The following is a 14,744-nucleotide window of genomic DNA, read 5'->3' as shown; positions in this document are numbered from 1 at the left end:
TCATACAATTTCACATCTCAGGCATAAACGAAAAGTCAAAGGCCTTTACCTCCTGCTAAAAGTACTTATTACATCGTTCTCCCATCATTTCTATGTTTTCTTTTTCGAAAATAATTGGAATAATGTGTTCGTCTAATTACCCCAACATTCGACTTAAAGGAACTCGATTTTTATCGTGTCCCTGTCTCATTACCAATCAAGATGTTGATCCGAAGTAGACATATGAATGATGTGTCTCCGTCTATGTACTCAACATCCGACTTAAAGGTAACTCATTTATTATATACGGTGTCAAGCGCCCGTAACACTCTAATGACTTTACCAATCAAGTTAGTCTGTAACCGTGTATAGGATCTATCAACATAACTTAAGGAACACCTCCAACTAGTAACAGACGTGATATACACCACACAAAAAAAAAGACTTCCAACACATCTACAGACACCATAACACACATATGCGCCCTAAAAAAAAAAAAAAAAAAAAAACAGACCCTCCGATCACAAAGCACACACACTCATACACAATAGAAAATACACATCTCTTTTAATACTATCTACCAGTATACTCTAGACATTCAGTGTGAATGTTTCTTGACCAGGAGAAATTTTCGGACGGGTTTACCGCTTGTGTCAACCCCAGACCTCTACCCAATTAAATACCAGGACGGCATTTCTCAAGACCATACGTCGTACTTAAGCAATAAAAGACAAGATCATGTAAAAGTGTTAAAGTAGTTGTAGCCAATTTTGCAAGTTTTCACGGCCCTTTGACTTTTTCATATTTTTTTTTTTTTTTTTTTTACGATTGGTACATTATTGGCTTACTTTATCATGGACATTGGACACTCGTTGCTGTTTTAGAGGCCCAGATTTTTTTTTTTACTAACTTTCTAACTCACCCTCCTTCTTCTCTCCTCCAGCATGTCCCAGTGCCGTAGGGCTGGAAGTATGTCACGGCCTCGGCACAGGCATGGTCCCCGTAGGTCCCCCACTGGAGACTGCCGGTCTCACCTTTATCCGGCTCAACCTGCCCTCGCCTGAAGTAGTGACCGGGGTTTTACTCCGGTTATACCGCGCTAAGGACTCGTCTAGTCTCGGTCTAACACAGATCCGAGTGATAGGGGCTACGAGCTTCGGTGATACGGCCTTCCAGATGTGTAATGCTGCTATACCTGACGAGACTAAGCTGACCAAGTCCAGGTGAGTGGGGTGGGTTGGGTGGTAGAGAATGCATAGGGCGTTAATATAGCCAAATGGTTAAGTATCTTCCACCCAAACCTTAGACAGGTTGGGAATCCAAGAGACCAGCAATTTCAGGTTTTCCAATTACAACATTACAAATGATTTCCTATGTAGACGGGTCCCTAATGGACTAGTTCGACTGTAATACCCAATTGTACTTTGTCTCTCGCCCCAAAGCATAGAAGGTGTCATATTTGTTCAAAAATAAATAAAACAAAATGTATGTTTAGAGCAATTTGGCCTTCCAGATGTGTAATGCTGCTATACCTGACGAGACTAAGCTGACCAAGTCCAGGTGAGTGGGGTGGGTTGGGTGGTAGAGAATGCTGTAATGCTGTGAATAACATTAGAGCCTGCCTCGGCGAGTAATAAAAGGGCGTAGACCAGAGTACTTACGATTTATCAAATAAGAGGATTTTATTTGGTACACGAAACAAGTAAATGTTACACAAAAGACGATCACTAAAAATTACAAATAAAAGGCTAGAAAAGGGTATTCTAAATACTAGAAATTACTAAGTTTCGTGCTAAATTCTGGGAAGCTTCTGTAACCTTTCTCAGTTTAGGCCTAACTAACTTTTTTCAAAGCAAAACGGACGGAACAAAACAACCTATCAGCTGATATAAGGGCCGCGTTTACACGCAAGGTAGCTACGCAACGTTTACAACGTTACAATGCATAGGGCGTTAATATCGCCCAATGGTTAAGTACCTTCCACCCAAACCTAACACAGGTTGGAAATCCAAGAGACCAGCAATTTTAGGTTTTCCAATTACAACATTACAAATGATTTCCTATGTAGACGGGTCCCTAATAGACTGGTTCGACTGTAATACCCAATTGTACTTTGTCTCTCGCCCCCAAAGCTACCTAGATTGTTTGCCACAATTCAACTTAGAAGGTGTCATATTGGTTCAAAAATAAATTTCATTTTATAAGTTTCCATTTATTGGTTTTTCAGAACAACTCTCTCATCAAATAAATTGTTAACAAATGGTATACCCATCCGTAAAAGCCGAAGCTTGTGCCACGGATGGGGAAAACTTAAATAAAACAAAATGTATGTTTAGGGCAATTTAAACAAAATCAATACTTATCTCTGTCCGCAGCATCGGTTGGCTTCGTGTTCTGAACCACGTGATCTCGGTACCACGTCCAGACTCCCCCCTGTTATCCTCGCTACTAGACTCAGGGGCCGCAACTCCGCACCTCCTCGAGTCCCTGGCCTCAATGCTCCTCCTCCCCGCACCGCCCCCTGCTCTATTCACCCCTGGCCTCAAACATGTCCTCCTGAGCCTCGGCCTGCACTCCAAACCCCTAGGTCTGGCCCTGCTAGAGATAATACTACACAATGGTGCCGTCACGTTCATGCAAGGTACGAACCCGCGACCAAGAGCTTACAAGGCGCCCTACCCTCCAAGCCAACGAGCCTTATAGGCTAGCAATATTTACTTGGAAGTGTCTGTACACAAGAAATTTTAGGATCAAATTTTCCTAAACCCACTTGGGCATGCATTTTGAAGTTTTTTTGAGTGTTCCACCGCCGTTTTTATTTCTCAGCAATGAAACAACTGCTACAAGACGCATGTGGTCTGTGTCGTAGCATGCCCATCCCGTAGTATGCCTCTCATTAGATGGGCGAAAAGAGACACAATACTTCCCATTTAGGTGCTGGGTCAACACGAGAACACCAGAAAGTAACTCGTTGAAATATTTGCATTTTTTTTTTTTTTTTTTTTTTTTTTAAAAATTCAGGCGGGAAAAAAAAAAAAAAAGACCCCCTTTTTTTAGTCTTATTGGAGCAGTATAAATATAATTATTGACACATTTCCAGGTACATTACCCCTGGGCAAGAACACAACAGCTAGTCTATGAAGCGGTAGTAGAACTGGTCTATATGCTATGGTACAACACAGGATGCGTGTACTATGGACCGGCCTTACACTTCTGCTGACATGGTTGGGAACCACTGCCCAGTCCCTGTCTTAAAGGTAAAATATACTAGGGAGTTCATAAAACTGTAAATCGCGTGGAAAAAGGCTCTATGAAGCCCAAACTAAAAGGCGAATTTTGTCAAAAATCGGACCAATTCTTCTTTGCCAAAGAGCAAAAGTCACTGCTTAAACCTATTCGTGTCAAAGAAGTGAGTAACCTGCTAAGGTTTCGTTCAGACTCGACGGAAACAAGGACAGTCTTGGAGAGCAACATTACCCTTAAGCCCTGGAGTTCCGGAACGAATGTCCCTCGGATGTCAGACGAACGAAGCTATAGGCTCGCAAAAGACCGAGCCATTAACAATCCGACGCTATACCCACTTCGTCCAGAGTGCTCCTTTGGTACCAATTCTTTAAAGACAGAAAGAATGACTGGTCTTGTGTGTGTGTGTCTGTCTGTCTGTCTGTAAACAAAATATCTCGAGAACGGTAAGAGTTAGAGACTTGAAATTCGGTATGCAGCTGTCAAATGTGACAAGGATGCGGCAGGAAACTTTTAATTAGGACCGGTGCAACGGTTGGCGGCATTTTACCGCTGGTCCCTAGAGCCTAAATCCAAAGTTTCAGCCATTGGTCCGTGTGTCTGTCTGTCTGTAAACAAAATATCTTGAGAACGGTATGAGCTAGAGACATGAAATTTGGTATGAAGTCCACAAATGTAACAAGGATGCAACACAAAACTTTTGATTAGGATAGGTGCTGCAGTTGGCGGCATTTCGGGCGCTTTTTGGCGGCTTTCGACCATTATGTAGTTCACAAATGTGACAAGGATACAACACAAAACGTTTGGTTAAAATAGGTGCTGCGGTTGGCGGTATTTTGACCGCTTTTTGACGGTTTTCAGCTATACTGACTAAACGGTTAGAGATATTGTAAAAGTTACAATAGAAGAACACCAACTAAGCATCTTTCAATAGGATAAGGAAAGTCGTGTGATGTTCACACCAGATTTTTATGTTATTACAGGAGGAGTCCCACCTACCTCCAGCCTCTATGTATATTCACTGTGCCTCCGTAGTTCTATGGTCATTACAAGAACAGAACCTACTGGGCTCTGAACTGCAGACCCTGGTATCTGATGAGCTATTCCTTAGTGTATACAGATGGACATTGCAGGTAACTATCAATGTATACCCTATGTATATTCACTGTACCTCCGTAGTACTATGGTCATTACAAGAACAGAACCTACTGGGCTCTGAACTGCAGACCCTGGTATCTGATGAGCTATTCCTTAGTGTATACAGATGGACATTGCAGGTAACTATCAATGTATAGGTCCCGGGTTCGATTCCCGGCGGGGTCGCATTTTTTTTCGGCTCTCTGCTTGGAGTTGATGATAGGTAAGACATCCTGGTACCTGCACCTCTAGATAGTACTTCCATATCTGATGATAGGTAAGACATCCTGGTACCTGCACCTCTAGATAGTACTTCCATATCTGATGATAGGTAAGACATCCTGGTACCTGCACCTCTAGATAGTACTTCCATATCTGATGATAGGTAAGACATCCTGGTACCTGCACCTCTAGATAGTACTTCCATATCTGATGATAGGTAAGACATCCTGGTACCTGCACCTCTAGATAGTACTTCCATATCTGATGATAGGTAAGACATCCTGGTACCTGCACCTCTAGATAGTACTTCCATATCTGATGATAGGTAAGACATCCTGGTACCTGCACCTCTAGATAGTACTTCCATATCTGATGATAGGTAAGACATCCTGGTACCTGCACCTCTAGATAGTACTTCCATATCTGATGATAGGTAAGACATCCTGGTACCTGCACCTCTAGATAGTACTTCCATATCTGATGATAGGTAAGACATCCTGGTACCTGCACCTCTAGATAGTACTTCCATATCTGATGATAGGTAAGACATCCTGGTACCTGCACCTCTAGATAGTACTTCCATATCTGATGATAGGTAAGACATCCTGGTACCTGCACCTCTAGATAGTACTTCCATATCTGATGATAGGTAAGACATCCTGGTACCTGCACCTCTAGATAGTACTTCCATATCTGATGATAGGTAAGACATCCTGGTACCTGCACCTCTAGATAGTACTTCCATATCTGATGATAGGTAAGACATCCTGGTACCTGCACCTCTAGATAGTACTTCCATATCTGATGATAGGTAAGACATCCTGGTACCTGCACCTCTAGATAGTACTTCCATATCTGATGATAGGTAAGACATCCTGGTACCTGCACCTCTAGATAGTACTTCCATATCTGATGATAGGTAAGACATCCTGGTACCTGCACCTCTAGATAGTACTTCCATATCTGATGAAAGGTAAGGCATCCTGGTACCTGCACCTCTAAATAGTACTTCCATATCTGATGATAGGTAAGGGCAGCGTTCCTTAAACAAACTATATTGACGTCATGGCATACGCTCCCGTACGTAAAGAAGTCACATCTGCTTCCCAAGCAAGCTCCCTTGCAGGAGACACTAGTATATCGCGTTTCTACGTATAACAGGCTTTTCTTATAACATGATATCATTGGTATTGGTATTGATAGAAGTAGGGCCATCAGCTTTAATAAACGCTGTATGTCGTCACTGCGACCTGCTTAGATCTTTTGTGACTTGATGTCACAACTGTTTGAACTTTTGCTTTAGAACGTAAATAAAAATTGAAATTTTTTTGAAGACAATGTTCTGTCTTCGCTTTGCCGTATCCAGGATTTTGTCGAGGAGGGGGGGGGGCGAGAGTCCAGACAGTGATTTACCGAGGAGGGTGTTGGATGCTTCAAATTTTCGGAGTCTGGCCTACAGAAAAGGACGTTTCATTCTAAATGTTTACCCAAATGCATATCCTCATTTCCTGTGTTACAGCAAAGACTACAGTGACCTGACAGACGACAGCAAGGGTCAAGTACACTCGGACATCCCTCTCATCTTATGTGATCTACGTCAACTGAAACTAGCTGAGCCTCAACTAATGACTGTAGCTACTGCCTGCCAATCCCCTGCTTCTACTGCTACCCTACTAGCATCTGGACTACCAGCCAGACTATCTACAGCGGTGCTCGAGTTCTGCCTTACACAACAGGGGTCGCAGGTTCGTGCTTTTTTTTTAATTCTAGATTCTTGCTTACCACATTTTGTATCAGTATTTTTATGGGGTAGTGGTTATCACACGGGGCTTGTACACCAGAGGTCCCGAGTTCGATTCCCAGCAGAATTAAAAATTTTTCGACTTTGTATTTGGAGCTCGGGGTGCAATCAGCCTCATACAGAGTATTAAGTAGCTACTTTCATCGAGTAGCAGCCAGTGGCGGCGTTACCAGTGTAAAAAGATTTGTAAAATATGGGAGCCGATTGTAAAGGAGGCACTTTGTAACGCTGTGATATCCACTATAGTTGTGGAAATGCTCTGCTTTGCTTTACCACCAATAATTCATTATTTGATTGTCATATTTCTGAACGGTAAAATAAATATCTTTTTAAAAATTTTTTTTTTTTTTTTTTTTTTTTTTTTTTTTTTGACAATTCAGTCGAGGAAACGAAAAGTAAGTAGCCCCTCTATTTAGTCTTATTGGAGCAGTATAAATAACTGTTATTGTCATTTCCAGGTACATTACCCCTGGGCAAGAACACAACAGCTAGTCTAGAAGCGGTAGTAGAACTGGTCTATATGCTATGTACAACACAGGATGCGTGTACTATGGACCGGCTTACACTTCTGCTGACATGGTTGGGAACCACTGCCCAGTCCTGTCTTAAGGTAAAATATACTAGGGATTCATGGAACTGTAGACGTCGCGTGGAAAAAGGCTCTTATGAGCCCAAACCTTAAAAGGCGAATTTTGTCAAAATCGGACCAATTCTTTTTTTTAAAGAGGTTTGTCAGAGGGAACTGTAACTGCTAATAACTGTACTTTTTTAAGCGAATGCAAATATCAAGTTTTTTTTTAAAGAGGTTTGACAGAGGGAACTGTGACTGCTAGAGAAATCGAAGAGAGAAGGAAGACAGGATAGGAGAAAGCCAGCCGTTCCGAGAACGAACATTATCCCATCAGGATAAAAAAAAAAAACACATGTATTTTTTTGTTAAGAGGTTTGACAGAGGGAACTGTAACTGCTATGGTCTTATCGTCCCAAAATCAAGAGAGAAGGAATTTTTTTAAAGAGGTTTAACAGAGGGAACTGTAACTGCTATGGTCTTATCGTCCCGAAATCGAAGAGAGAAGGAAGAGAGGGATAGGAGAAAGCCAGCCGTTCCGAGAACGAACATTATCCCATCAGGATAAAATCCGCCCCGGGCGGGAATCGAACCATTTTAAAGAGGTTTGACAGAGGGAACTGTAACTGCTATGGTCTTATCGTCCCGAAATCGAAGAGAGAAGGAAGCCAGGTGGAAGAAAGCAGAGGGAACTGTAACTGCTAGTTATCGTCCCGAAATCGAAGAGAGAAGGAAGACAGGATAGGAGAAAGCCTACGATGGGAACTGTAACTGCTATGGTCTTATCGTCCCGAAATCGAAGAGAGAAGGAAGACAGGATAGGAGAAAGCCAGCCTCCGTAACTGTACTTTTTTAAGCGAATGCAAATATCAAGTTTTTTTTTAAAGAGGTTTGACAGAGGGAACTGTGACTGCTAGAGAAATCGAAGAGAGAAGGAAGACAGGATAGGAGAAAGCCAGCCGTTCCGAGAACGAACATTATCCCATCAGGATAAAACCCGCCCCGGGCGGGAATCGAACCCGCGGCCTAGCGCTTACAAGGCAGACGCACTACCAACTAAGCTAACTAGGCTGGCTAAAGGACCAATTCTTTAAAATTAAAAATCACTCCTTACACCATTCGTTCAAAGATGAGTAACCTTGGGTCCGTTCTTTTCGACGGAAACAATGACACTTTGGAAATCAACACCCTTAAGGCCCTGGAGTTCCCTAAAAATTGTTCGGATGTAGGAACCCCAATTAGCAGTCGTCCGTTTTTTCCAACTTTCCATTACTCCTTTGGTACCAACCTTTAACAGAACGAGTGTCTTTTTTTTTTCTTTTTTTTTTGACGAAAACCAGTAATACATTGTTTGACTTTCCTCCTCCCTCTTTCCCTTTTTTATCCATTCCATGTTTACTTTCCTCATCCTATAAGAAGGAAAGTAATGTAATCGGGTCAAAATTTCGATGGTCAGTTTTTAGTGCCAAAACTCGTTTTGAGGTCCCTAGAGCCTAAATACAAAGTTTCAGCCATTGGTCCGTGTGTGTGTCTGTCTGTCTGTCTGTGTGTCTGTCTGTCTGTCTGTCTGTCTGTAAACAAAATATCTCGAGAACGGTAAGAGCTAGAGACTTGAAATTTGGCATGCAGATGACAAAAAATGTGACAAGGATGCGACACGAAACTTTTGGTTAAGACCGGTGCAACGGTTGGCCATTTTACCGCTTTTTGGCGGTTTTCGCTGTAATTTAACAATATCTCGGGAACGGTATAAGCTAAAGACTTGAAATTTGGTATGTAGTTCACAAATGTGACAAGGATACAACACAAAACGTTTGGTTAAAATAGGTGCTGCGGTTGGCGGTATTTTGACCGCTTTTTGACGGTTTTCAGCTATACTGACTAAACGGTTAGAGATATTGTAAAAGTTACAATAGAAGAACACCAAATAAGCATCTTTCAATAGGATAAGGAAAGTCGTGTGATGTTCACACCAGATTTTTATGTTATTACAGGAGGAGTCCCACCTACCTCCAGCCTCTATGTATATTCACTGTGCCTCCGTAGTACTATGGTCACTACAAGAACAGAACCTACTGGGCTCTGAACTGCAGACCCTGGTATCTGATGAGCTATTCCTTAGTGTATACAGATGGACATTGCAGGTAACTATCAATGTATACCCTATGTATATTCACTGTACCTCCGTAGTACTATGGTCATTACAAGAACAGAACCTACTGGGCTCTGAACTGCAGACCCTGGTATCTGATGAGCTATTCCTTAGTGTATACAGATGGACATTGCAGGTAACTATCAATGTATAGGTCCCGGGTTCGATTCCCGGCGGGGTCGCATTTTTTTTCGGCTCTCTGCTTGGAGTTGGGGGTGCACTCAGCCTCGCGAGGACAATTGAGGAGCTGGGTGCAAAAAGGGCAATAAATGAAAATCATCAAACTGAGATATTTAACTTTGAAGTTTTCAATTTTTCATCTAAATCCTTGAAAAGTATGTTTACAAAAAACGCTGTAACTCATCGAAGAAAAAGTTATCACTGCAGTTCAAACGCTGGAAGATAGAGCGCACCACGTTCTATTCAAAAAACCGTTTTACGCCAAAAAGGGCAAAAATCCATATTTCCCTTTTTGCACCCAGCTCCTCAATTGAGTAGTTACTTTAATTGAGTAGCGAAAAGAGGCGGCATTACCAGTGTGAAAAGATAATTAAAATGTGGAAATTGATTGCAAAGGAGCCACTTGTAATGTGGTGATAATGGGATATCCACAAAAGTTGGAAGAAAGCTTTCTGCTTTACCACAAAGAATTCATGATTTGATTGATTTTTTAGATTTGAGTCCCCATCATCTTTTTTACTTTCTTCTCTTCTTTTCGTTCTTCCTTCCTTCTTTTCTTTCATGTTTCTTTTCTTACGTCCTTCACTTTCTTCTTTTCTTTCGTTTTCTCATAGTTCAATTTGACCATTTCTCTCTGCCTCCTCAGGTGAAGGAAGACTCAGCATTGAAGACGGCCCTGGACAATGTCCTCTGTTCTATGTGCTACATCCGGCCCTGCCTCTTCACCACTCTTCTACATAGGATGGGCATCCTGGTACCTGCACCTCTAGATAGTACTCCCATATCTGATGATAGGTAAGACATCCTGGTACCTGCACCTCTAGATAGTACTTCCAAATCTGATGATAGGTAAGACAGCCTGGTACCTGCACCTCTAGATAGTACTTCCATATCTGATGATAGGTAAGACATCCTGGTACCTGCACCTCTAGATAGTACTTCCATATCTGATGATAGGTAAGACATCCTGGTACCTGCACCTCTAGATAGTACTTCCATCAAACTGAGATATTTAACTTTGAAGTTTTCAATTTTTCATCTAAATCCTTGAAAAGTATGTTTACAAAAAACGCTGTAACTCATCGAAGAAAAAGTTATCACTGCAGTTCAAACGCTGGAAGATAGAGCGCACCACGTTCTATTCAAAAAACCGTTTTACGCCAAAAAGGGCAAAAATCCATATTTCCCTTTTTGCACCCAGCTCCTCAATTGAGTAGTTACTTTAATTGAGTAGCGAAAAGAGGCGGCATTACCAGTGTGAAAAGATAATTAAAATGTGGAAATTGATTGCAAAGGAGCCACTTGTAATGCGGTGATAATGAGATATCCACAAAAGTTGGAAGAAAGCTTTCTGCTTTACCACAAAGAATTCATGATTTGATTCATTTTTTAGATTTGAGTCCTCATCATCTTTTTTTGCTTTCTTCTCTTCTTTTTGTTCTTCCTTCCTTCTTTTCTTTCGTGTTTCTTTTATTACGTCCTTCAGTTTCTTCTTTTCTTTCATGTTTCTCATAGTTCAATTTGACCATTTCTCTCTGCCTCCTCAGGTGAAGGAAGACTCAGCGTTGAAGACGGCACTGGACAATGTACTCTGTTCTATGTGCTACATCCGGCCTTGCCTCTTCACCACTCTTCTACATAGGATGGGCATCCTGGTACCTGCACCTCTAGATAGTTCTTCCATATCTGATGATAGGTAAGACATTCTGGTACCTGCACCTCTAGATAGTACTTCCATATCTGATGATAGGTAAGACTGGTACCTGCACCTCTAGATAGTACTTCCATAACTGATGATAGGTAAGGGCAGCGTTCCTTGAACAAACTATATTGACGTCACGGCATACGCTCCCGTACGTAAAGAAGTCACATCTGCTTCCCAAGCAAGCTCCCTTGCTAGTATATCGCGTTTCTACGTATAACAGGCTTTTCTTATAACATGATATCATTGGTATTGGATTGATAGAAGTAGGGTCATCAGCTTTAATAAACGCTCTATGTCACTGCGACCTGGTTAGATCTTTTGTGACTTGATGTCACAACTGTTTGAACTTTTGCTTTAGAACGTAAATAAAAATTGAAATTTCTTTGAAGTAACGCCCTTGCTTACCATGCAGAATGTCCCGGGTTTGATCCCCACCATCAACAAAATAAAAACGGATTTCTATTGCCAATATTTCAACGGGTTACTTCTATTGTTACCGTGTTGACCAACACCTAAATAGGAAGTAAAGAAGCATTGTGTCCCTTATGGCCCATTAAATGAGGATTATACTCTACGCAATCTACGGAATGGGCATGTTATGACACAGGCCACAGGAGTCTAATCTATTGTTACGAAATAAAAACGGCCGTGAAACACTATCTTGAAAAAAAAAAAAACGAGTTTTTGTAAAAGATGCACTATATTTCTCTAGGAGAGTCAATCTGTCAAGTAGCAACATATTAGTATAGGTAAAAGAACAACGTCTTCACTTGACTCTATACTTCTCTAGGAGAGTCAATCTGTCAAGTAGCAACATATTAGTATAGGTAAAAGAACAACGTCTTCACTTGACTAGGAACTTTGTCTTTTTTTCAAGTGAAGACGTTGTTCTTTTACCTATACTAATATCTAAATTTCTCTCATTCATTCAGGACTTTCCTAACATCCTAACGATGGACGTGGTAGATAAAATGACTGACATCTGTGCTTTCTTGATGATAGCTGAAGGATTTTTGATGTTCAACTTCTCTATATTGACTCACTTGACTAGTAACTTTGGAAACTCTATAAAATTACTTACAGTTTCCAAAGTTACTAGTCAAGTGAAGACGTTGTTCTTTTACCTATACTAATAAAGATGCACTAGTTTTAGTAAAATCCTCCCAACACTTTTCAATGGGAATCAAAAACCAACTCGAATTTTAATATGGGGATGATACTTTTCAATAGATCTCAACAAAAACTTTGACTCAAAATTAATAACGAAATAAACATGTTGTTGTTTACTAATGCAAAGGAATTGATTATTATGTCATTTTCCTACGCGCGTCCCAATACTTTCCCACAACATCACTGCTGGCCTCCACGGCAGGGCAAGTAACCAAGTGCGCTGCATTGGGGGGTAAACATTGCTCGCTTCCATGGTATCCTCAATCCATAAGCGCTCCCCGGGTGGTGCTAAATGAGCAATATAAACATGGCAAGATGCGTCCCAAAGTAAAATCTTACGAAATAAACATAAAGCATAACTTTTCAACAATATAAATATTTAACCCTTTCTCTCCCCATCAGGTCTCGCTCTCCTGGCTCAACATCTACCGGCTGTTAACCCTGATGCATTCCAGTTCCCTGCTCTAGACCGTTGCGAACCTGGTAGCAAGTACATGTACTATTGCGAGGAGCAATCCGATGCCGAATGGGTTAAGATAGACTACGAACTGTACGAGGTGAGTTAACCCGACCTGTGCTCACTGGGCGCTTAATATAGTCGTTTTGTTGTAAGGAAATCTCCTTACAACAAAATATCAAAAACGCTGAAAACGCTTCTTTTTTTAGGGACCTGGGCAAAATTAATTGGACCTTAAATCTCGGATGGGGCAAAAAGAAATTGTCATCAAAAGAAAGGAGATATACGAAACAATGAATCGCCTTAGACCTGAGCTGTTTCCTCTTCAGCCGACACAAACTTTGGCTATTTTGCTATAGTTTTAGACAAGAAGGATTCAGCTCTAATACGAAACAATGAATCGCCTTAGACCTGAGCTGTTTCCTCTTCAGCCGACACAAACTTTGGCTATTTTGCTATAGTTTTAGACAAGAAAGATTCAGCTCTAAGATTATTGAGCGAATTGTTATAGGAAATAGAATAAAAAATGTAAATGTAAATGCAATTTCTTTGTGTTATTATGTCACAACTTTGGTGCTCGTAGTAGCCTACTGCTGGAGTAAAGGGACTTTACAGTCCTATGCGAGCAGTATAAATAAGCACTATTATTATTATTGAGCGAATTGTTATAGGAAATAGAATAAAAAATATCCTTGAAAATTCTATTCTATTGTTGAAGGAATAGTGGTATTTAATAAATTTAATTCTGAAAAAAGAAGTGTTTAACAAATACCTAACATTAATAGGTAGGTTTTTATTTTTTAATTAATGAAAGAGGAAGTTAAAGCTTAAAGAGTTCGTGAATAAAACTGAAAAGCTCAAAATTTTCCATGGCTCTTCAGTTTTCAACTTTTTCTGGTTTTCCAAGTTGAAAAATGTAAACAAAGCAAAAAAAAACTGAACTTTAGATACTAGCGCTCTCTTTGAACATAAGGTGGCACTACTAGGGTGCAGAAAAGCAAGGATCGTGTGAAACGAGCTCTACAAGGAGGTTCTACAGCAGTGGACATGTCAAATCGATCCTTTTGGTGAGGCCTTTTTTTTCCCTAAAAATGTCAGACCCTCGGAGGCTTTTCTCTTCCATCTTCATCGTTGGTAGGTAAATCTACTTATTTATTGATAGTAATAGATCAGTTGCGCTTACTTGGGTGATGTTTCAAAGTCATAGAGCAGGAAAAATGAGGACCAACGGAATTTTTCTTTTTCTTCTACGACTTCTAGATCCCGAGATAAATCGATTTAAAAAATACCGGTAAATCGTGAACTTTGACGTCACGGCATACGCTCCCGTAGGTGATGACGTCACATCAAATGTCCCGAGCAAAGCTCCCTCGCAGGCAACGCATCAATGTGTTTGTGCGCATACGTTTCTGCGCAGTTCTTTCTGCTCCTCCGCTAGCGCGCTTGCATAGTGGCGCTCCCTAGCGGACAAAAATAGCAACTGCGTTAAGTCTGACGTCACAAATCTTTGAACTCTTTCATTATAAAAATTGCATTTTCGACCTTTTACAGTTAGCAACTGCGTTAAGTCTGACGTCACAAATCTTTGAACTCTTTCATTATAAAAATTGCATTTTCGACCTTTTACAGTTATTTTTTTTTTTGGAGTTTTGACCTCAGATTTGGATTTTTCACAACTTTTTACATAGGAATCGACCACTTATTTATAATTTTTACCCATTTGCAACTGCTCCATTATCGTTTGTGCTCCATGTTTATAAACCTATCATTAACCCATTTTAACACACAACTCAATTTCGAAAAAAAAGTCACTTGTACCCTTTGTGAACTAGGGTGTACATTTATACTGCTCCAATAAGACTAAAGAGTCCTTCACCCCAGCAGTCTAAACAAGGTCTCCTATATTTGATGGGTTTGATATGCGAATTTCCTTTGCTGTGTATTACTGTGAAGGAGATGGGAAAAAACAAACCCCATGTTTACAGTTTGTAGTACAAACTTTGTACCCTTCATGTAGCTCCATTTTTGGGGTACTTTTCAAACACATGCCCCAGCCAGCTTAGTTAGCTTAGTTGGTAGTGCGTCTGCCTTGTAAGCGCTAGGCCGCGGGTTCGATTCCCGCCCGGGGCG

The 14,744-nt window shown here is 40.9% G+C and overlaps 2 protein-coding genes and 1 long non-coding RNA gene across 6 annotated transcripts in view; all 3 read left to right on the top strand.

The window, feature by feature from the left end:
* The window catches only part of LOC103511214 (baculoviral IAP repeat-containing protein 6-like), a 30,215-nt gene extending 29,997 nt beyond the window's left edge, over nt 1-218 (top strand). Inside the window, exon 7 of the mRNA XM_026825049.1 lies at nt 160-218. Coding sequence (XP_026680850.1) covers nt 160-218 — 59 coding nt within the window. The remainder of the gene's footprint in view (nt 1-159) is intronic.
* A 710-nt stretch (nt 219-928) lies between these two features.
* Nucleotides 929-10,992, top strand: LOC113468270 (baculoviral IAP repeat-containing protein 6-like). Of its 4 annotated transcripts, none has more exons than XM_026825044.1 (6): nt 929-1,202; nt 2,355-2,620; nt 6,841-6,992; nt 8,945-8,973; nt 9,118-9,238; nt 10,830-10,992. In XM_026825044.1, the coding sequence occupies exons 1-6, from the start codon at nt 973-975 to the stop codon at nt 10,980-10,982; spliced, it is 951 nt and encodes a 316-aa protein (XP_026680845.1). In that variant the 5' UTR covers nt 929-972; the 3' UTR covers nt 10,983-10,992. The 4 variants fall into 4 exon arrangements, with proteins under 4 accessions (XP_026680845.1, XP_026680844.1, XP_026680843.1 ...); XM_026825043.1 differs by lacking the exon at nt 10,830-10,992 and adding an exon at nt 9,929-10,091; XM_026825042.1 differs by lacking the exon at nt 9,118-9,238 and having other exon boundaries at nt 8,945-9,094.
* LOC113468272 lies at nt 4,579-6,312 on the top strand. The gene is made up of 2 exons (XR_003392092.1): nt 4,579-4,636; nt 6,101-6,312. It is a non-coding gene; the product is annotated as an uncharacterized LOC113468272 (long non-coding RNA).
* Nucleotides 10,993-14,744: the final 3,752 nt, after the last annotated feature.

The sequence above is a fragment of the Diaphorina citri genome, unplaced genomic scaffold, assembly GCF_000475195.1.
Source record: "Diaphorina citri unplaced genomic scaffold, Diaci psyllid genome assembly version 1.1 scaffold688, whole genome shotgun sequence".
Taxonomy (NCBI): domain Eukaryota; kingdom Metazoa; phylum Arthropoda; class Insecta; order Hemiptera; family Psyllidae; genus Diaphorina; species Diaphorina citri.
The sequence above is the reverse complement of the archived record's forward strand: the minus strand, read 5'-3'. Positions and strand labels throughout refer to the sequence as shown.

Bases quoted from the DNA above. Each gene is read 5' to 3' on its own strand.
- LOC113468270 (XM_026825044.1), top strand. From the start codon at position 973: ATGGTCCCCGTAGGTCCCCCACTGGAGACTGCCGGTCTCACCTTTATC. The intron at 6,993-8,944 runs GTAAAATATACT...ATGTTATTACAG, and splicing joins CTGCCCAGTCCTGTCTTAAG to GAGGAGTCCCACCTACCTCC. The intron at 9,239-10,829 runs GTAACTATCAAT...CTGCCTCCTCAG, and splicing joins TATACAGATGGACATTGCAG to GTGAAGGAAGACTCAGCGTT.